At 42.7% G+C, this 23,622-nt stretch overlaps 1 protein-coding gene across 5 annotated transcripts in view; it reads left to right on the top strand.

Moving 5' to 3' along the window:
* The window catches only part of LOC140272371 (membrane-associated guanylate kinase, WW and PDZ domain-containing protein 1-like), a 99,454-nt gene that overhangs the window by 27,746 nt on the left and 48,086 nt on the right, over positions 1-23,622 (top strand). For all 5 annotated transcript variants that reach the window (XM_072367793.1, XM_072367792.1, XM_072367791.1 and 2 more), the window contains exon 2: positions 2,724-2,840. In XM_072367793.1, coding sequence (XP_072223894.1) covers positions 2,724-2,840 — 117 coding nt within the window. The remainder of the gene's footprint in view (positions 1-2,723; positions 2,841-23,622) is intronic.

Below are 23,622 nucleotides of genomic sequence, written 5' to 3'. Positions count from 1 at the left end.
TCTCACCAGAGCTCCAACCTGCTTCCTCTTCAAATGTTCATGCATGACAGACGTGTTCGTGATAGTGAGGTCGCTTTTGAACTTGCCATTTAACTGTTTGTACAGGTAATCTCTCCTTTTATTTACCGTAACGCGCATGCGTCTCTCGGCAGAGATAGGTAGGAAGTAAGATGACTCACTCCGTACGAAAAACGATGTTCAGCTTGACAGCGTGAAAAAGACGCGTGATGACGTAACCGACAATTAAATAGATCGGCGACTAATTATGTTATCGACAAGCAAAATTCCAGTTTTTATATAGGTGCTCACGCCTGCTAATGATCAGTTATTCAACTGTATTTCATCAGCAGCATCTATCTGCTACTTATATCCAAAGAAAGCAGGAACAATGGACTTTGTTTAGCCTGGATTTTGTTAAATGAATAATGACATGGTCCTTTAAGGCCTGGTAAGGACCACTCAGTGTTTCATTTTCCACATGAAACATAAGAATCTAAATAGAATTGAATATGAATTATGTCTCTACAGACAAAAAGCTTATCAGCAGACGTGCAGATGTCTGCTGATACGGTAAGAATGTCTGGTTTATTTTGAATACGTATTCTTCGCTCTTATTGTACACATGAGTGCACAGCTGGGTGAGAATTGCCATTCAAAACACTTGGTGAATTGAACAGTTGGCTTTGTGTATTGCTGAAGGATCAGTGGGAGCCAGTAGCGCTGTTGTAAGCTGAGATAAGATCTCCAGTTTTCTCGTCTGGTTCTTTTTGTTACCAGCATAAAGCCTCTTTTTTGTGTTTTGTCACATGCTGCAGGGAAATCATGTTAAATAGGTCAAGAAAAAAGGTTTTATTTCATATTTCGTCTGTAACTTCTGTAAATATTGGCTTGTTTTATTTTACTGGAGTGGAAACGTGTGGTACCTGGACTCATTTTAATTTGTTTTATGAAAACACACACATACACATGCGCCACCACGGGGGGATTGTCATATCTGATCCACACAGCTTTGATACTCATAAGTATTAAATATTTGATGACTTCCTCATTGATAGGGCATGACACCTGAGCAGCCCACCCCCTGCTAAACTGTAAGTATCCGCAGGAAGGGGTAGTTCCTGACAAGAGTCCCTATGGCAGGGAAACAGCCTGAGCCAGCAAAACTGACAAGATGACGGGCACAAACGGCAACGTATGCGTAGCATATTTTAGCTCTGAAGAGGTGTGGTGTGTATGGAGCAGCAGCGGAGGCCCCAGCTGAAAGAGCGTTTATTTATGTGCATGTGTGTGTGTGTGTGTTAGAGAGAGAGTGTGTGTGCTGTTGGATCTGTTTTTTCCTTTTACAATCTGACTTTTGCTTGCCTAGCAGGGACTGTAATGATGGTCGTCAGCACTGGCTGGTTGCTAGGTAACAATTACCTGACTGTGCTTTGCTTGCACTGAATTACACAGTCGGCTGTGTGAGTGTGTGTGTGTGTGTGTGTGTGTGTGTAGACGGACGGAAAAAAAACAGCAAACTAGAATACCAACGAGTGTCTCCACTTCTGGGAAGAAAACACCACAGACCAGAGGCAGGAATAATATTTATCATAGCTGCGTTCGGCCTGAATCTCACCTCACATCCTAATGCTGTTTATTAGCTGGTTTGATTTAGATATATGTGCTGCTTTAGCTGTAAATCTGACATGCTTTTGTTTTTTAGACTTTCAAACTGGTGCCTCGCACCATTTGTGTTGCTTCAGTATTTACATCTATGGAGGGGGCGGGGGGGTGAGGTCATAGTTCATGATGTCATCGATTCTCAGCTGCTTCAAAAGGTCTTTTCAGTTTCTCACTTATGTTCCTGGCCTGCTTTTAGTGTTTCCTGTCTGTTTTATTTCTGTATTTATTCATTTTTTAGCTTCCTGCCTCCTTCTTAGGTCCATTTTGTAGATATTTACCTACCTCACAGGTAGTGAAAGTGTGGGTATTTACTGCATTTAGACCCTTTTATCCAAAGCAACTTACATGTAGGGGAAGGGGGTCTTGCCTAAGGACCCCTAATGGAGACAGTACCTTTCATGCAGGGGATTTAAACCCAGATCTCCCACATGAAAGGTGGCAATCATACCACTAAACTATCCAGTCCACTTTCCTGCCGAGCCTTTGATGAGATATATTACAAATCTCTAAACTTTAACCCTCCAGTTAGCACACTTAGCATACCCTGCCATCCCAAAGCACAAGGCCAGGCGAGACTCATCGGCTGGAGGCCATGGTACCTCCCCCAAGACCTGCTTGCCAGCTCTCCCAGACTCACATGATATATTTGGAGATCATTAAATGGTCCTAAATGAGACCCTGGCGTGAGAGCGAGCTCTGACCATCTGGCCCCATTGTGAGTGCCGGGGCTCTTTTCAAATTCCACCAGCAGGATCGGCTCGCCTGATTGGACGGATGATGAGTCTGCTTGAGAATTCCAGCCAATCGGGGACACTTTTAAACAATTACCAAAACCTCCCGTTAAATTAAGCGTCCTATCGTTGCATCTCTTTTTATTGAATTTGCATTGCATCTCCCATCCATCGGTGCATTAGATTTATGTAGAAATCTGATTTAAAGATCTTTTCTTTTCAGGTAAGATAGGTTAAAGAGGAAATGATGTGGCAGTTGGTTAAATGACCTTTTCTTTTCATGTCAAGGTTGCTTTACTTGAGCTGTTTTTGTCTGTCTGCATTTTCCAGGTCACAAGCTCAATAAGGACCTGAAGCGCTTCCTGAGCTTAAGGTTTCAGAAGTCATCATCTGACCACCAGCTGCAGAAGACTATCCGAGCCAATCTATATCGTCATGCTGTGCCTTGTGAGTAAAAACATTAGCATCTGATGACACTTTCCATTGATTTCCATTTTTTGGATTGTTTAATCTCTTTTTCGTATAATTCTTTCCTTTCACTCACCCATAAACGCATCCTGTCCCGCTTTATTCATCTTTCATAATCTAAAGCAGCTCTTCTTCTGATAAATTAAATGAAAAATGCACATTTTTCAAACACCACCGCTGGAGTTTTTGTTATTTCTGCCCAATAAAACCACTCCGGTGTTGACTTTGCTCGAGCACAATTTTTGCAGCTGTCGCACACAGTTGTGAAATTTATAAAAAGTGGAATCCAAGCCAAGCCAACCCCCCCCCCACACAGGGCCAGACTCCACAGCTGGACTCTGTTACATCACAAACAGTTGGACCTGCAGCTGGGTGACCCAGTGCAGTTCTGCTCAGCTCATTCTGAGCTGTGTTGGCAAAGTGTTTTGCTTTGTTAGGGCCACAAGACTTGAAGCTTTAATTGTTTCAATAAGGCAGCATGTGAGGATCATTCAAGAATATTTATTTAAGTGTGTTTCCACAACTATGAAGACACAAAGGCACCATCTACCCAACCTAATAAAGTGATCCTCATTGGTTCAAACACCACTTCCTCCTTTGAAATGGGACTCGTGCGTCGGTTTGCATGTGTTTGCATTGGACCTTAAGAAGCTTCTAGAAGAATGCTTGTTTTCCTTGTTTTCTTTCTTAGTCCAGGCTTTTTCACTTTCAATCTCTGCTTCTCTTGTACTCAGCCATGTGACTGATAAATCCGCCTCTCTGAGCCTCTCACGGTGCCCTGCCTGGGATTATGATGTTCTGATATATTGAAAATAGATGTCAGGCTATTGCAAAGGTCACAGTATGATGGAGAGGCTGTTGCGTGCAGAAGGCAAACTACCAGGCTGACATGAATACTGAACATGAAATAAAAAAGCTAAATGTATTTCAAAGGGATATTGTTTAAGACAGCCTGGGCACACATCAGATGATTTAAAGGACTGAAAGTGTTGTTTGTCTCTCTTTCTAACTCGAAAGATCATTAAAACAGACAATCTTTGTTTTATTTACCCTCTGTTTCAAACAATATTTATAATATTTAAGTGGTCAGAAGGGTTGTAAAGACGGTTATTGTTGCCAAAAGATCGAAGCGTCACGTTCATTCATTCATTCTTCTTAAAGTATTGGTGAAATAAAGACAGATGATGCCTTATTTAGAGGCTGCATCCTCTAAGCCCCGTTCACTCCGTTATATGGATCTCCAGTTCCCCTTGAAATGAAAAAACATGTTTTTTCACAGATTTTAGAGTTTGTTGCAACTGTACCTGTAGAAAGAGGTGGGGATGGTCAAATCCATGAGAGAGAATGCTACATGCTTTATTATGAATGAGGTGAACAAGGCCATCAAGGGCTGGATTACAATCTTTGGGTCATTGTGAAGTGGTGAGGAACGATTTCTCTGGCTGCTTTACTGAAGCACCTTTTTTAAAGAATCTCATTGGTGTGCTTCACTCTTCCAAGGATTTCATTTGCATTGCTTAATTTGTTTATTTCTCTATACGTTTGCAGGTTCCTAAAGGATTTATTTACTGCTTTGGATGTATTTTCCAGCGCTGCGTTAGAGCTGTGAACGACTTAGTTTGACCAATAATGCAGAACGTCTCCATAACACCGTAAAGCTGTTGATGATGAGCAAAACTTGAATACCGCAGCTACTTTGTTAGCAAAGGCGCTCAGAGAGGGCATCTTCCACTGCTGTAAATTTGCACTAAACATCACTTGTGTGTGTCGCTGCATTGCAGTGACAATGCTAAAGCTGGTGCTAGGTGCTATAATTTGTGGGCTTATGTTAGTATAAATAGTCCCGAACACTCAGTTAACCTTGGGCCTTTGCAGATGTTGTTGGTTTTGCATGAAACAACCTGAAAATATCACCTGATGATGTCATCACATGGCACAAACTGTCTGAAACAGCACATATTTGCCAAGGCTGAACATCAAACGTTAATCACCTTAAATTCGACCCACTTCTGGTAACATTTTTATGCAAATCAGTTCCTTTTTGTCTAATCTTGCTAACAAAGAGTCTGACGCACTGAAAAGGTGCAAAAAAAGGACTTCACGGCTGTGCTGCAGTTTCTTGTTTTCAGTCAATCGTGCTGTCAAAACAGAGGTAATCAGCATCAGTTTATGCTTTCAGAAAGCGTGCCGGTATCACTGAGTGATGACAGTTGCCAGCTGTTGCTTCCACACATGTTCTGACGCCATACAGCCAGGATGGATAAATGCAACAAAAGCACGGCGTTCTGCTTTGAATAGGCAGCGTTAAAGAGGGTTGATACTGCAGCCAGAGCCCAGGGAGAAGTCTGTCACTTTAGCATCACTTTAGTTATCAGGTGTCTGTGAGTAATTTGATTTTATGTCATTTTAAAACTCTCCAAAAGTCCAGATGGATAGAATATACTCCCTGTATGTGCTGCTTTACAGATAGAGGTTACACACTGAAACACTTCAGAGAGTATTGATACTCTCAGTAAATGGCTGCTGAAATCCATCTTTAATTTAAAGTGTTGTAGAGCCATGTTGTCTAATTCACTAGATCAATCGATTTTTTTTTTTTTTTACTGGTCGTATCACCAACTTAGAGGCTCCATTGTCTCTAAATTAAGTGTCAATGAGTGGCCACAGAGTGGACTGCATTGTTAAACAAGTGAGACAAAGCTGGCTTTATTTTTCCAGTGAAAAGACTCAGTGTGTTGCTCAATCATTCACTACTTTTCTTACTTATACTCACACGTTCCAAGGGTGTAAATCTTTGCTTCAGTGATGAATAGTTTCATTTGTACCTCATAGCTTTTCGTCAAACGTAACTCAAACATCTCATGGTCCCAGTTTCTTTTGACAAACTCCCAACAAGCCGTCGTGGACCATCCAAACTGCTTCCATTAGAAAAAGATGGAGGCCGCCGTGCTTTTTCTGCACTTTCAGTAGTGCAGAAACGTGCTTTTTCTGCACTTTCAGTAGTGCAGAAACGTTCCTGCATCCTTTCTAAGACTTGTTGTTTCACACGTGGTACGAGTTAAGCTGTAGAAGCATTGGAAGGACTACAAATGGAAGAAGGATGCTGAAGGACTCAGGTCATGACAACCAGTTACATGTTTATTTACTTTCGCAGTGCGAATAGATTGATAAGAAAAAACGAAGTGAAAGCATTTTAAGGCCTGAAAACTTCACATTGACGCTGCTTTTAGGATCTGTTTTTCTCCAGGCTAAGCCTGTGTGAGGCTTAATATTAATTTCTGTGTGTTTTGATTTCTTTTATGGCAAAAGTGTGTTACAAGACAATACTGGTCAGAGTAATGCTGGAGCATTTACACTGTTTATCCATCCTCTCTCACTGTTTTCTTTCCCTCCTCCTCGGCCTTTCTCGGTGACCTGCAATCGCTGCCACCTCCTTTTTATTGTCTCGCTCGCACACACATGCAAATATTTTCTTAGCATGACAAGACAGGATGACAAAAGCAGTCAAATAAAAGCCACACTTCGCAGGCCTGTGCTTCCTTTGTCTGCGTCTCCTCCCCCACTCCTGAGTTCATTCCCTGACTCGAACAGGTGCCTTTCCCTCCACCTCTGGCTGAGGTGTTTTTTTTGCTCTTTTTAATGGAGGTGTGTGTGTGTGAATGTGTGTTTATAGGAAAAACACCCCCCCTTGCCCCGCTGCTACAGATGGCCATTGTTATCACGAGCAGCAAATGTCACAATTGATAGAGAAGTCGCTCTCTCGTGGGATTCGTTTCTCTCTCACGTCTACAGCTGTTGCTTGCGGATGAGGGTTGTCACGGCGTTATCCCAACGTTTGAGCCTCAAAGTGAACCAATCCTCCCTCCCCCACCTGATCTCTCCCTCCCTCCCTCTGTCGCTCTCCTCTCTTCTTCACTTCAAATCCTCCAGCGAGTGTCAGCGTCCCTGTGGCTTGGCGGTGGCTGTCCTCCGTCTCTCTCTGTCACTCGCGCTGTCTCCCTGCCTCTGCTGCTCTCACCCTCCATCTCCTCCCCTTCTTTCTCTCTCTTTCTCTCGTCCTCCCTCCCCTCCTGGCTGTCTTTCACTCCCTCGCTTCCTTGTTTTCCACTCCATTGCCGATCTCGGGGAAGTCATTGTGGGAGACAAATTTCTCTGTTTGCCGCTAACACAAAGAAAGGGATTACTGGTTGATCTGCCGGCTCCAGGCTCGGTCTGCATCCAGGCAAGTGGCAGCTCCTTATTCTCTTCTTTTTCTCTCCTTCTTGTTTTCTACGCTCACCATCATCCACCAAAGCCTGTGATGTAGACATAGTAGAGAGTGTGTGTGTGGTTGATGCTGTGTATATAGGCTAAGGGAATCAGGGAAGGTGGGGGTAGGGGTGGGAATTATGTGAGGGAAAGAGGGGGGCAGGTTCACTTGGAGCAGGCACGTCCAACCCAGTGGGACAGATGGCCAGTAGCCCTGGTGCTTTTTCCTCTTTGCTTTTCTGATTCACCCTGCAGGCTTTGTATAAGGCCCAGTAACATACAGACTTTCTTTTCAAGAAGCAAGACATGGCTGCTCTACTCAGCTAGAAGAGGGGGGGGGGGGGGGGGGTGGTATCTGTGTGTGGAGAGCAGACAGGGTATAGGAAAGGAAAGCGGAGGAGATGGAGAAGGGGGGCAGCTGTGGAGGCAGAGCAGGTTTTTAAGAGGAGGTTAGGATGGGAGAGAAAAGGAGAAGGTATGAGGGGCTGAGAGGGAACAGAGAGGGGGCTCATCAGCCTTGAATGCATGGAGGTCAGGTCCAGATGCTGCTCAAACAAAAGGGCTTCTCTGGGGGAACGGCAGGGGGAAGCGTGGCACTCGCCATTGTGTGTGTCGCTGCATTGCAGGGTGCTGCCGGGGAGCCTCATGCTAATGATGGCCATTCATTCTTGTAACGGATGAGTGGGCCCCAGCTTCTGTTTGCCTGCTTTTCACATGCGCACCGCTCATATCTAGTTCATGTGACCAAATATGTGCCGTGTTAACACACGGTTCTCTGTAAGAGACGAGGGAAGGAAAAACGATGGCTTCTGAGCTTATTGAGGAGGCTAAGCAAATATGGGTTTTTGCATAGTAATGATGCAGGAAGGCAGGTGCAGACTCTCTATGTGACTGTGTGTGTTTACACGGACTGTGTGTGTGTGTGTGAGAGGTGTTTTCTCTGGTATATTTGTCACATTTTACAGACAGGAATCATTTGTCACCATTACTATTAACCACAAGCCAGATACAGGCCAAGCAAACTGTGCATTTTCTCATCAGTGAGACATGGAGGCTGTTGTTTTGTTGATGGCCCATTTCAAAGTCATCTAATGCTAAATTATCCAGAAGATACCCTAACAACACCACGGCCTTCTCATCTGTTTGTGCAAGTTTAGGACAAGCTGTACCCTCAGCCTGGTTCCTGTAAATCAACTCAATCAGTCCTGATGACATCCTGATTTAAAGTGTAGCTCACAATACTGTTGGTGTAAAATCCTGCCAAGTGCATCCCAGTCGTTCGTGCTTTGCTTCTTGCTAATACGCTTTTATTCTCATGGATGGAAAGATTGTTGACGGGATCACCCCAGTCACTCGGGTCAAGTTAAAGCCATCAGACTGCAGCCTCTGCATGCTCAGACCAGACTGACACTTCAGCCAAACAGGGTGTTCAGCCTGTCACACGGGACTGAGCTCAGGAGAGTTGTTTTAAGTGGGTGTCAGTTTTTCTCACTGTTCATTTTCACACAAAAAATGAGGAGAACCCTCTCTGTGAGGGCGAGGGAATGCAGTGTTCTGGACAAAGACTCTCTGTTGTGATCATGAAGACTCATCTTGTGTGAGTGTCTTGTGATGATTTGGATGGGAATTTGCTGCGGTGACCAGCTAATCTTCATTCTAGCTCGTCACAATGCCTCCAAGCACTAAAAAGGCATCTTTTTAGTTATGCTAGAATTTTCTGTACTGAATTTCGTGTTCACAAAGTTCCTCGTGGTGATAAAGAGTCTTTTAAAATCAGGCCTTTATACGTCCATTAGAGCAGTTCACTGATTTACATACTTGGACGTCATGGAAATCTAACAATTTATCATCTGCATCTGGTCACTTTGCAAGCTGTAAATGAAAAGGTAGTTCCAGGAAGAATAATTCAACTTCTTGGTCGGGCTTTCTTACTCGTACATTGAATCTAAAGCTGGAGTTAAAGATCAGGAACCAGTGAAAACTCTCCCGCTTTTTCCTTCTAATAAAAACGATGGTAAATGACCCAACTTTGCAACAGAGAAAAGAAACACAGTAAGCCGTGAAGGTGCCGTCTGGTACAGTCTAATACCTTCATAAAGAGCCTCGCCAGCTAATCTGCCGCCTGTAGATTCACTGTTTGTCTACAAAGAAGATCTTTTTCTCATTTGTTGTGGTTTTCCAGGGCAGACAGTGACAGCTAATTGCTTGCATTGGAGGAGATTTAAACCTAATTTGGTACCAGTAAACATTTAAAAACGTCAGAAAACGGAGCATCAGAGCCACCATGGCATGTTTTAGTTAGAAAAGCGGTAGACATTGATATTTGGGGGGTTGGTGGGCCGATATCAGCTGATATTGGCAGCTTGACATAATTTAGAAATGGTATCATTATATAATTTGTTTACCATAGTGAAAAGCAACGGCTCCAAATAGAGTATTAGTCAGATTCCAACGGTCTTGGTTTTCTCTTACTCTCCATACTTTTATTGATTGGCTCCAGCAAAGCTATTGCAGTTAGTTTATCTGCTTTTATTACTGGGAGAGTGACCATGTGGGACTTGGACTCTACCATTTGAACCCTTCCATTCAGGGCAGCTCCTTGGTTTTTGGTCAGATTCCCCCGGACAGCACTCCATGTTCCTGCAGGCTCTGGCTTCTACTTCCAGGTACAAGCTTTCCTTTGCTGATTCAATGAGTTGTTAATCTCCCAAGGTCCTATTCAAGTCCCAGCTCTCTGGTCTTTTCCCATTATAGGATAGGATCTTCTACCTCTACCTGCCATGCTTTCCCTCTCCACCACTCTATAACCCAGCTTTCACCCCCAGAAAGGTTCTCTCAATTAAGAAACCTGCGTGAAGGTTGTTGTTTATCACAAGGGACCATGTGTACGGCAATGTCAAGAGTCTATATTTATGACTAAGAAAGCAGGGGAAGGGATGAAGAGAGAGGCATAGAAGAAGAAGAGAAAGAGAGTGGGAGGGAGGCAGTGGGCGGGAGTATGCAGGGAGCTGTGGGGCTGCAGCCATTGGCCTCAGACAGGAACTGAAGTGTGAATAGCTCACATTGGCTTAGCCTCTAAGCTGGGCTGGACCTCTAATTTGCTCTGCTTGTGGAGCTTTGAAGAAAAACGGCAGCTGCCTACTAGCCGCCTGCCTGAATGAGCTTGCAAGCAGGGAGCTAGCACTCACTCACAGACAGCTGGATGGTCCATGGATTCTTTGGATGCAGAAGGGAGAGCAGAATTTAGCCCGCTCGGATTTATCTTTTTGAATATTTCTGTGGAATAACTTGCAGCGGAGAGAGGAGCAGAGGCACCAGCAGCAGCAGCACTGGCAGTGTAGAGGTAATTCTATGACATACACTTCTCCTGGGAGTGATGCCCTGGCTTCCGGGATTAGATTGAAAGAGATGTGGGTGGGGAGAACAGACGGATACACAGAGGCAGAATTAAAGGCAGGTGGAGACACTGGGAATTAGTGCCTATGCAGATTTGTGGTGTGATATTGATAGGTAGTGATGTTCTGTGCTGTGCATCTTTGATGACGTGCACACTAATGCATGTTGGTCTGTGGGAGACGGTGCTTGGCTGAATTTAAACACTGATCTGTTGACACACTCGCCTGCTGACATTTTCCCCTGTCACTGGCTCCTGCTGCAACATCTTTCCCCTCGTTTTTTTTCTCTCCATCTTCCCTTCATTTAACTCCTTGAGTCACCCTTCCTCGTGCACTAGCTCTGCTGCTCCCCTCTCAATGAAAGCTCTTTTCCTCTTTCTCTGTTTTGGACTTTCTCCAATAAAAGACCCGTTTCTTGTGGGAGGAAAAACAAAAAGCCTTCCCGTCTTTTGTGTCTTTGTAAGAGATTCCCTGTTAATGATGCTTCAAATCGTATGTGCTTTGCCACTATTCATTTTCAATCTCCCCCACCCTCAGCCCTCAGCCCCATGTTGAAAGGGAGAAATGGGGAGGGAGCAGGGGAAACAGCAGGAGAATAGCGGCTGGACTCAGCTGTGAGGAGTGTTGTGGCGCGAGCTGAAAGAATGGCCCGTTGTGTTGAGCAGCAGCAGCAGTATTGTGTGTCTGGCTTCTCTCTCCCCCTGTCCTTCTCCTTCTTAATGGGCAACTCCATATTCCTTTTATTCAAAGAATCCCAGTGAGGAACCTGCTCTTTTTTTGGAAGAATACGTTGAAACAGGCTCTTTGTTACAGAATGCCACCCTTTTACCTTTAAGTATAGCCATGGAAATGATTTGAGATCTTTCAATTCTTGGATTTATTTGTTAAACTAAGGTGTTTAACAAATAAATCCAAGAATTGAAAGATCTCAAATCTGTGAGAAATATCATTAATCTGTGTAAATCGTATTTTATCTCCATTTCTTTTCAACATCTAAGGACATTCCCTGAAGAAAATACTGTAAAGATTGCAAAATATGGAATTAAACCAGCATCCATCTTTAGAAATCAGCCAGATGAGGGATAAAATGTGCACTTCTGATACTTAAGAGGACTGAAACCATTCTGATTGTTTTACTCAAGCTTAACATGGTGGTCATTGAAACGTAGCTAATCAATAAAATGTTCGAATCTGGTAAAGAGATGATAAAAAATAAGATTCCTCCACAGTCTCCATTTGGCATTTTTTCTTTTTTGGGCCTCAAACTTTGAAGCATGACTCATCCTGGAACGAATCCTTCAGTAATTTGAATTTAACTGTGTTTAGAGCTTCCTGAAGCTTTAAATAGAAAAAAAAACCGAACATATTTTGTAATATTCTGCTTTAGTCATATTAGCATCTCTGAAATGATTTGTCCCTCTGACAAGGGGCCATCTATGCAGCTTGTGGTTGAGGCGCTCCCACTGAACAGTGTATTAAGGGACTACTTGTGTAGATGAGGCCTTAAAGTGCTGCTTCACTCAATGCAGCTCCAGTAATTGGCTTAGGAGCCCAAGAGAGTTCTATGCTAACTCCCTCTGTGACTGTTTGCTCCCTCTCCCCCTCCTCTGCTCCGTCTGCTAAAGATATGCACGTAATTTCTTCTAACGCCACCTTTCAGTCCTTGTTTCCACAACACACACTTCCCCGTCAACACAAAGCTTGTGTGTGTTTAATGTAGAAACAAGTCCCTATTTGTACTGCAGGCGTACAGTTTGAAATCTCTCAGAAGGGGCGTTTTTGTGTTTTTTTTAGGAATATGAAGCTTTATTCACATCCTAAATGCTGCACAATCCTCCCGATATTTTCATTATTAGCTAAAGCTTTGTTTTGCATTAGAAAGCAACCATTTCCCTGCATGAAATACAGTCCCACCATTAGGCAAATCTCGCTCTCAGGTCAGTTCTTGTTCTTGTGTGCACCACCCCCTGCCATGCTCGCACTCACAAACAGTGGGGGTTAAAAACAGCAGATGTTTGGCTGAACCAGCGTGCATGTGCCTACGAGCGTGTGGATGTCTGTGTTAGACAATGAGTGGAAGCTCCCCAGACCATCAACAGCAGGAAGGCGATCGAGAGTATCAGATGTCAGCCCACTGCCTATTGTGTTTTTCACCTGAATTTGAGTTTACTGTGGTGTTGGTGCTGTCTTTAAACACCTAAAACCAGCTCTAACTGCTGCTGTGTTTCTGATGATGATGTCAGAACAAGAGAGATCTGAGGGTCACACGACTGTAGCTGAAGAGATGCTTGGGTTGTGGTCCCAGGTGACGTCAGAGCACCACAACAGCAGAGAGGCCAAAGAGGCTGAGTCTGGCATCTTTGAGTTTATCTGAGCAGTGAGAAGCAGAAGCATCAAATGTAGACAGAAAAATCTAACAGGTTAAAACAGATGGCAGATGCGTGTGGAGCTTTTTTGCCTTTTAAATGTGGGGACAGCGCATTCCTATGTGTAAAATTGTAGTTTTTGCACACAGATCTATAGAATAAGATGTTTCCACATTACTCTTCTTGAGTTGATAACATGAGTTAATTTCACACTTGGCAGCATTGCCTGAGCTGAATAATATGAAATCGAATTTACATGTTTTCATTTAGGACTTGTCATTTGGACACTAAGTAGTAAACCAGTAACTGTCCTGGACTCAACAAAATCAAAGCTTGATTTCAGGAGTAGTTCTAATGGCGTTAGGCATATAGTGGAGGTTAGAGTTGACAGTAAGTATTTGTACAGCCTAATTATATGAGTGTATCTATTGCTAGTGCCAATTAGTTTAGGTGGAAATTTAGGAGGATCAGAAAGTTTTCCCAAGAGCAGATGCTGAGGGGGAGACTGTTGCTGGCAGGGGGGGTTATTGTCATTCAATGTGCCATCATTTATTGTTTCAGGCTTTCTTCCTGGCTGCTATCCTTCCATCCCTCTCATTGAATCTAAACAGTCAGTCAGTGCGGTTACATGCGGGCCATCGGATCGGATTAAATTACAATAATATTGAGTTATTGAGCTCATGTAACAAGCTTAATCTGACAAAAAAAACGGCTCGGATCGGGTTACTCGCGATCGAATTAAGACCCTGAGATAACTCGACCCAAAAGCCCACAGAACGTGCCTGGAGACGGGTTCTGCGCATGCTCCAGATTTTTTTCCCGCGATCGTCACCCGGAAGTGGAAGGAGACGATATTACTGTTGTTGTCTTCAGAAAGAAAGAAACACAACGATGGAGAATGCGCCGTTGTGCATCGTCTGTGCCATAACCAGCTCATCACAGATGGAGAGGGACGCAGCTTCATCTCGCTCTGCATTCGCCATCTTTCTGAATGCCTGAGTTTGTTGCTGTTGGTGGTGAAGACGTCAACAGGAAGTGGCTCTATTAGCGATAGCTGAAATGGGGACAGCGCCACCTATCGTACCGGAGTATGACATGCTTTGTGCCAGTGATTCCATTCATTCACCGCCATATATCCAAGGATAATTACCCTCAGATAAGGAGCAGAACCCAACTGTAGCTATAGTCGATAGTTGGGTTATGTTAGAATCATACTTTTATATCAAACAGCATGAGAGGTTTGGAGAATGCCTTTGTCTTGTGAGCAAAGATAACTGGAGATGAATTTCTGACATTATCAGAAAGTCACGATGATCATGACCGACGTCTCCGAATCAACCTGGAGGAATGCAGCAGAGAGTGAAGCATTGATCATGATGGAAATGTATCCCATGGAATTAAAAGAAGAAGCAGATTTGGTTGAGCTGTGGCAGCAGAAGCCTTGTCTGTATAACGGTTGCTTCATCTCATACCATGACTGCACTAATAGAGTTGGAAGGAAATGGAGGAGGACTAACAACTCCTTAGTGAGCAACAAACTAGTGGACATATTAATAGAGACGGTAATCAACAGGGCAACCATTCTTCAGTTCTTCAGCTCGTTAAACTCTCTATGTTCATGATGCTTAGAATCTATGTTTCTCTTATAGTGACAGCCTGCATGGCTCAGCTGGGATCCTCCCTGCAAAGATCAGACATCTTGTTGCACAGTGAGCCCTGCAGTGGACCCTAACCCTAACCCAACAGTGTGCAGCTGCCTTTTTTTGTAACATCATAATATCACTTCAATCCTTCCTGCTGAGGACTTTTCAAACTGCCTTTAACATCACATGTTGCTTATGTTGCATCGGTGCCCTGAAAAATCATCAGATGTCACTATTTCAACTCTGAATAAACACATTGTCTGTACAAAAGCAGTAGAAGCAACATCCTTTAACAAACCACTCAGCTGATGTTTTAACTGAAAATTAGTTTCTTTCACGGATTGAGTCGTTATTTCAGAATGACAGTAACGTATTACACAACGTAAAAAGAAAACTTCACTATTCATAGTAAAAGTTGATCTAAAGTTCTTAAGAGAGAGAAAAATTATCAAGAAAAAGAACAAAATTTTTGAATCTTTTGAAATTTTCCCACACATTTTCTTGCACCTATGAGTAACGGGTTGTTAATTCATGTAAAATAACGCAGTCCAGGGTTGGGGGGGACAACTCTGTCCAAACTGCGACAAATTGCTTGAGTGACAAAGAACAGTAGGTGAAGAGCAACGTGTTTTTGTCACCTGTTGATGTTAGTTTCTCCCACGTCTGTGTGGCCTTTCTCCTGCTGCTCGGCTTTCTTTGTACAGTCCAAAGATCTGATTTCCTGTAGGTATCAGTGCAAGTGTCTGTCTCCGTCTTTGCTCTGTGACTAACTGGCAGCCTTCTGAGGTGTGCCTCACATCTGGCCCGATGGCAGCTGGGATAGGCTCCAGCCACCTGTGACTCAGAGCTGGGTAAAGGAAGTACAGAGCATGGACTGATGGATGGATAAACAATCCATGCTAACAATCCATGCTAACAATCCATGCTAACACTCCATGCTAACAATCCATGCTAACACTCCATGCTAACAATCCATGCTAACACTCCATGCTAACAATCCATGCTAACACTCCATGCTAACAATCCATGCTAACAATCCATGCTAACAATCCATGCTAACACTCCATGCTAACAATCCATGCTAACACTCCATGCTAACAATCCATGCTAACACTCCATGCTAACAATCCATGCTAACAATCCATGCTAACACTCCATGCTAACACTCCATGCTAACAATCCATGCTCTGATGTTAGTGCATTAGCTAAACCTTTGTTATTCTGGGAATGCTGTGGAGTGTTTGAGCATCAGATACAGGGTGAGACTTTATCACAGAGCTAACTCCAAGAAGAAGTTATAATCTAACATACGTGTTGTTGAACTGTGAAGCAATGAGCTCTTATTGCTCTATTTTGTGTCTGACCTCCAGCTTGTGACCCAGAAATCGTTGGCTCAAGCCTTTGAGGTGCATGATGTATAAAAAGGAGTCACATTGATAACATATAGATTTAATTCAAATTAGATGTATAAGCTGACATCAACACAGTTAATGTTCACAGGGCAAATAATAGTAAATTCACTGGTAGGCTACATAATTGAATAGATTGTGCTGCTTTGCAGCAAACTTAAGTGATGTTGGTTTAAAATGACAGGACAGATGCGGCGGTGTCTTGCTTCGTTAAATGTCCGTTGCCTTGACACCTCTTTCTTTGCGTCTCTGCTTCTTACCCCCTGCTCCCAGTCGGGAGAGACTGCGACACAAGGAGATGAAGCTAAGAGAAGAGCTGAGGATGAACAGTATGAGAAATGAGAGGTTGTTCCATGCAGAAAGTCCCCAGAAAATAGTCAACAATCTGTAGATGCATCATCTGTTAATCACTACATGTGATACAGATGTAGAATCTGAGGTCGAAGTCAAAAGGATTCACCCTCTGGGGACCATGAATGTCTGCACCAATGGCATCCAATGCAATATATAATATAATATAATGCAATATTTGAGTTAAAGCGGACGACCGACTAAAAGAACCTGCCATCCCATCAGCTTTTACAGATTTAAGGCTGTGGTGAAGCTGACACTGCAACATCAGAGCTATATGATGGTGACTTCTTACACGTGGATGTGCCTGACAGGCTGGGGACACTTTGAAACAATGCAAACAGTCAGTGTGCTACATGAATGAAATATTTAGTCGGGCTCCCCGGATAACAGCTTCGCTCACAGCATGTGAGCCAAGCAGGAAGGGCCACAGACCAACTTCATTTCACGCAGAAATGTTATTTCCTCTTTGCAGTGAACGGTAAAAGATCGTCTTTAGCATTAGCAAAAAACATCTTTATCTTTATCCTTGACCTTTGTGCAAATTCCTATTTCCCTGAGTGTGTCACAGCTTAATGTTTGTGATGATAAAATGCCAAATTATGTGAAGCGATATACGAAAGAAAAAAAAAACCGACGGGCTGCCAAAACAGTGCGAGCTGAGCTTTGTGCATGGTAAAAGATTCAGTAGCCAGATGGCATGGAATCTGCTTTTCTCTCAAGCTACTCCCTCTAAATGTTTTGCTTCTACAATCCTTGTTCATCGACATTGTGCAGAAGCCACTGCAGAACGCAAGCTCAAGACTGTGTGTTAGTCACACTGGCCGAGATAAAGAGTGGTGGCAGCATTGTGTGGTTACAATGCAGGTAAAAGTATGTGTTAGTTTTGTGAAAAAGGCCACAAACATCTTCTGCTCTTATGGTGATGCAGCTCTGTAAATGTCATCTTCTGTAGGCTTTTTCTGTGCTGAGAGACCTCCCATCATACAGCCTCTTAACCCTTAGTGTTGTCCAATACTAGTACTGCTTTTTTCACCTCCGATACCGATATCTGAGGTTGATTATCGGCCGATACAGAAAAAACGCACAGAATTATGGCAACAAATGGTAAGTTTAATTGTGTGGAAAAGACTGGGATCATTATTTTGTGCAAGGAAACATCAGACTTGACTTAAACATTTCTTTCCTATTCTTTTAAAAAACAAAAAAGATATATTATACTGAATTTATTTAGTAATTGTGCACCAGTAAAACAATCTTAACCACAAAAATATTACAATTAGGGATTCAAAATCCAATGTAAAACAAAATATTAAATAATAAAGAAGCTGAAATTGAGAGAAAAACAATAGCTGCACTAGCTTGGTTGGTAGACTTTCAAAATAAATAGCAATCAGCTCTTTATATAGTTCCATTATATCCATTAAAAAAGCATCTGAACAAAACAATAGCTTCTCTAGCTTGGTAAAAAACTAAAAGAAGTCAGAGGTAGTCCCAATTTAACTAGTTTTTTCACCACCAGAGGGGGCAGAAGGCTCTTGGATGACATAAATAAATCAATAATCGCCCGATATGGATCGGCCCATTGTCACAGATACTCGATCTCGAATTTTCTTCCATATCGGTACCGATATCGGATCCAAATATGGGATCGGTGCATCTCTACCCAATGCAAAGGTATTCATTACATGTTTTTATGAACTGTCAGTTCCTGAGCTGAAGTTGTTCATTAAACATTATGATTCAAAGACTCTCAGCTCCCTCCGTATGGTGGCAACATGTCTCTGAGGTGTGCAACTTCAAGGTCTGTAATTAATGTCTTAGTTCGGCTCTGATGCTCCTGCAGTTTATGGTTTAGGTTCAGTAGCAGTGAGTGAGTGGCCCAGTATTAGGAGACAGGATGTGGGTCATAGCACACACTCAAACAGGCCACTTCAGAGACACATGTCCTCTGCTCCAGAGCTTTTTATGAACTGCCAGTGAGGACAGAAACTGGCTTCACTAACCTGATATTTATAGTTTGCACTCCCATCAGACTATACAGCATGCTGAAAGTGTGTTTACACACTTCCTGTCTTCTTCATACGGTTCAGTATTTGTCTCACTGACTGTGAGTCCGTGACCTTTGAGGCTCATAACTCGAACCGTGTGTGTTTCCTCCAGAACAGAGGCTAAATTTAGTATAGAATAAAGGTGGGATGATGAGCAGACACACAGTACAACTGTGTGTACTTTGCTTCTTTATATCATAAGAGAACATTAAAGACCTTAAAAACACTGCAAACCTATAATTATCTCAGGCAAAACTAAACAACAGGTCAAATCTTATTAAAAGAAACAATCATTTGCTGTAGATTTAATTCAGAGAAAAGGAGATCGTATCCTCCAGTAAAAAAGAAAAGAATTGTTCAATGCATCTATCGTCAGTCTGTTAGCTATCAGTTAATTTGCTGCTTGTTTTCTCTGCAGCATGCTTTACGCTGAGCTTTAGAGCTTTAGATGCAGTAGAACACCGACACAGACGGACCGTAAAGACAATGTTGATGACGTGAGAAAGGCAAGGCCAGGCTTGCCTGGTCTCCTTTATCCTTTTAGCTGTGCTTAGAGCAAAAAAACACACACAGAGTCACAGAAGCACGCTCAGATCCCGCCTCTTCTTGGTAAGAAAGAGAGATGCTGGTTCCACAACGGCACGACTCCTGGATGAGATGAAGGTGGGGAAGTGATAAAAAAGAACAACAAGCCAAAGGTGCTGTGTGTGTGTTTACATCCGACTTCCTGGTGGTCTGACGGCTGTTTGTTAGCAGGTTAGAGTGAGAATGAGGGAGAAAGTGCGAGTTGAGAAATTTCTCGTGCCCATTAGGTGATTGTTTTTTCCTGTTGTGTTTGTCATGTTTCTGCACCGCCTTCATCCTCTTTCACTCTCTCCATCTCATTTCTGAGCTGTTCCACCATTTGGCAGATGCTCCCTGTCACAACAGCCCTCTAATCCCTCTCCTCCACTCCCTCTGGGAACAAAGTGGAGCTGCTGATTGATGTTAAGACGGATGCTGATTGGATGTTGTGTGGTCAGAATCTGAAGTATAGGTAACATCTGTTCTGTGGTGGATGCCGCACCTGAAAGCTATCGGCTGTGTTAACTTGCTGTAAAACCACGAATATTTAGGAATTTAGCAAGAAAAAACTAGATTTATTGTTGTGGAAAATAAAGGTGGAGCTCACACATTGTGTAAAAAGCTCCTAAACAAGAAATCATGCTTGAACAATGCTGAGCGAACAGTGGGAATTATATTCATTCGTTTTTTTTAAATGGTAAATTCAAGTGCACCGAAGAGGAACTGTGGCTATAATGCTGGTGATTTATTGTTTTCCTGTTCAGACCAGTTTCCTGCAGCAGCCTCATACAACCAGATATACATCCCTCTGATGTCCTATGAGATATACAGCGTGAATCTCATATTTATAAATCCAAGTTATAAATTGTGAAGAAGTGGAAAGTCAGGATGTTGGATTATAGACTCCTCAGAATATGTGGAATTGTTTGTTAGTGACCCGGTCCGCCACTGCAATGGAAACATCTAAAATCCACTCTTTATTCTCCATGTGACAGATGTGTTATCCAGTTGTTCCCCATACCAACCATCTGGGGCAGCTCGTTCAGCCTTTAAAAAACCTCCAATCGTTTCAACAGGTATCTTTTCCCACTTTAAAGGGATATAATGGAAGAAAATCCTTAAAGAATATTAAATCTCTGCCCATGAGGTTCTGCCTCTCCAACTCTTTTTACATCCAATCACGTCACTGTCCTGTTGCCAAATTGATTGCAACATGTTCCTCCGGCTTTTTCTTTTGATGCTATTCAAGATGAGCTAATATTTTTCATTTGATGTGTTTCCTGCCTTCTGTTGGGGATGAAATATCGGTTTATGAGATTTGCAGATCACTGCATTCTGTTTTAAATCACACGTCTTTTTTTTTGTTTTCAAAGCTTCATTTGAAAAGCAAAGCATGATGCTCATTTCGTAAGAATTACTTGCATTTTATGTTTCAAAATCTTATTTCGCATTCAATTTTTTATGTGACAAGCGGCTCAGTCACAGCAGTGCAGCAATCTGGCTGATCCAATCCAGCAAAACCTTCCCAAAGCTGGATTTATTTCCCCCGTCAGACCGCTGCAGAACCCGTGCTTTGCCCGTTTACTATATCTTGGCATGTGTAATATGGTTCTAAAAACCAAAAGGGCTCAAGATTTTCACTGTGCAGGGATTGCCAAAATTAGATTTGCACCTGTACAAGACACAGCTGTTCCAGAGGTATGCTGGTTGTTATGTGGATAAATCCTCGTGCATGTTGTGAAATAAAATGATCATTTTAAACTGTCCGAGCAGCTGATCCGTCTGACTCTCTAAAGGACAACAAGTAAAAACAGGATCTTTGCACCGAACCCTCTTCATGCCCACACTGGAGAACAGAGTTGGAACAATGGTTTCTACATGAAACAGTCCGATGACAACGTGCACGAGCCTATTTGCAGCGTTTACTTTGCACAGATTTGCACACCAATGTATTTATGCATCTGGAAGTAATTAAGTCTTGTTCTGTCAGTGTTGAAGGGTACTTATCAGATAATCATGACTATTAGACCTCTGCTTTTCCAGCCTTGAGTATGTAAAACTAATCAGCTGTGAAGATGAACCCTTCAGTTGATTAATTGTGACACATTTTGTGGAAAACAAATACAAAAAATGTGGATCATCAGAGGACATGTTGCTCTCAGATCAACCTTCAGCACCTTGTAGCAATAAAAACAAAGCCTGTCGTGAGCGTCACACTTGCATCTAAATCCTGGCCAGAGTTGAGAAAGCTTCAGGAAAGAAGGCTGAGAACCACTCATAGAGACAAAGATGTTTGGTAAATGGCTGAAATATCAGTACGAGTTGTGCCTATCGTTAAAAAAACTGTCCACCTGGTCTGTGTTTATGGAACATTCGGCCTCTTTTGAATTACGTGTCCATGTGGAATAAAATGCTAAATGTTCCAGGCTCTATTTGAGTCGAGCTTGGTCATAATGCTAAAATAAAAACCAGTATTTTGGCCTAAAGCAGTGTTCCCTTTTTTAAAAACTCGGTCCAACGCTCACACACAGCTCGGTTTACCACGGAGAACGCGTCACACTCTTACCTGTAAACACCTTTTCTGTGTTGTGTTCACAGACAGGTAGTGCAGATAACTGCTTTTTAATGCTTGAAAAGGTGAAAATAACGTTGATATTGTATCCTTGTCAGCTGCACTCCTGCTGATCCTGCTGTAGTGAGCTGTCATTTGATAAGGGCCTAATTTCACCTCTTCACCTGATCTTTTGTGGTCTTAAATGGTCTTAAATGGTAGGTCTCAGCCACAACTATCGTATCTGATCCTATCAGGCGTGAGCTTCAGTGGCTTTTTATTAACCTTCAGCATCAGCTCAAATTCATAAGTGCCTGCTAAATCTATTCCATTCCTACCAGCTGTCTTCTTAGATGTTTCTTACCTGCTAATTTTTTAGCATGTTAAAATATCCTTTTACTCTTACTGCTATGTTTACACCACTGAACAAATGATTTACTGCCCATTATATAGTGTTTAGTGAGAGAAGGAATGCGTAAGAAAGCTGTTTGAAACAACTCATCCCTCTGTTTCTGCACGTTTTAACTCGAGTACAAGCTAACGTCAAAAGTACCGCTTTAAGAAGCCAATCGTTATGTTCATTTTCTTTGGTAGTGGGAGGAGAGACTTCAGTTCAAGATGTTTCCTGGTTCAACAGGAACAGCTGACCCACTTCCTGCCCCTCGCAAACTGGTTTGAGATATCGGAAAGTGGACTTTGTGCTGTAAAAGCAGAAATAAGCCTGTTGGCATGTGCTTAGTTTCATATTCAGCATTTTTGGTGTTGATTCTGTTGTTTCCTGAGAACACAGCAACAAGCATATCTTCCAAAGATGTCCAACTGTCCCAGCATTTAACGCACCTACATGATATGTGGTGGTCAGTCGGTCAAAAGCCACTAAAGCCTGCTTAAATAAAGGTTTATGATGGTTGGAACATCGATGACATCTTTACTTATATTGCTGCTCTCCTAAGCTGCAGTAATATTATGTATTAATGTAATGTTTCTGTGTCGTGCAGCACTGTTTAAAGTTGGTATTTAGCCTAATTGGGCGTTTTTTTTTCCACAAAAATGCTGAGCAGATGTGAAAATGAGCGAGATCTGGCAACTAAATCGTCAGGTTGGGGACGGAGTACTGATAACCGATCAATCAGTAAATACTTTAGTTATTGACAGCATTATCAATCGGAGAAATACGAGATTTGCCAGATTTGTTTTCCTCATCTCCGAGGTTTTGTCGACCAAACTGAGTTCTATTCGGTGGCTTTTGGACACATCTTCACTGGTGGCTTCGGTGATATCAGTTCGTCTGAGTTTCTGTTGCAGGAGCTCCTGTGGAGGCTGGAAGTTTAAAATGAATCCTTTTTGTTTCTGTGTTTATGCATTTGGCTTTTATCCAAAGCGACTTACGATGGGGGGGTAAGGGCAAGGACCCCTGCTGGAGGAGCAGATTTCAAGCAGGGGCTAAAGTTTCATTCATTCCTTTTTCTTGCACCACTTTTCGGCACATTTACATGCAGATTGTCTCATTTCTCTTCCTTCCTTCCTTCCTTCCTTCCTTCCTTCCTTCCTTCCTTCCTTCCTTCCTTCCTTCCTTCCTTCCTTCCTTCCTTCCTTCCTTCCTTCCTTCCTTCCTTCCTTCCTTCCTTCCTTCCTTCCTTCCTTCCTTCCTTCCTTCCTTCCTTCCTTCCTTCCTTCCTTCCTTCCTTCCTTCCTTCCTTCCTTCCTTCCTTCCTTCCTTCCTTCCTTCCTTCCTTCCTTCCTTCCTTCCTTCCTTCCTTCCTTCCTTCCTTCCTTCCTTCCTTCCTTCCTTCCTTCCTTCCTTTCTTCCTTTCTTCCTTTCTTCCTTTCTTCCTTTCTTCCTTTCTTCCTTTCTTCCTTTCTTCCTTCCTTTCTTCCTTTCTTCCTTTCTTCCTTTCTTCCTTCCTTCCTTCCTTTCTTCCTTTCTTCCTTCCTTCCTTCCTTTCTTTCTTTCTTTCTTTCTTTCTTCCTTTCTTTCTTTCTTCCTTTCTTCCTTTCTTCCTTTCTTCCTTTCTTCCTTCCTTCCTTCTTTCCTTCTTTCCTTCCTTCCTTCCTTTCTTTCTTCCTTTCTTTCTTCCTTTCTTCCTTTCTTCCTTCCTTTCTTCCTTTCTTCATGTTTTTAACAGTCATGGCCGCTTATAAAACTGGCTTTAAAGGTCGTATTTGATGCTTTCTGATGTGCG

This window comes from Leuresthes tenuis, unplaced genomic scaffold (genome assembly GCF_036924035.1).
Source record: "Leuresthes tenuis unplaced genomic scaffold, fLeuTen1.0.hap1 SCAF_16, whole genome shotgun sequence".
Classification (NCBI taxonomy): domain Eukaryota; kingdom Metazoa; phylum Chordata; class Actinopteri; order Atheriniformes; family Atherinopsidae; genus Leuresthes; species Leuresthes tenuis.
This window is presented reverse-complemented; position numbering and strand designations above follow the sequence as displayed.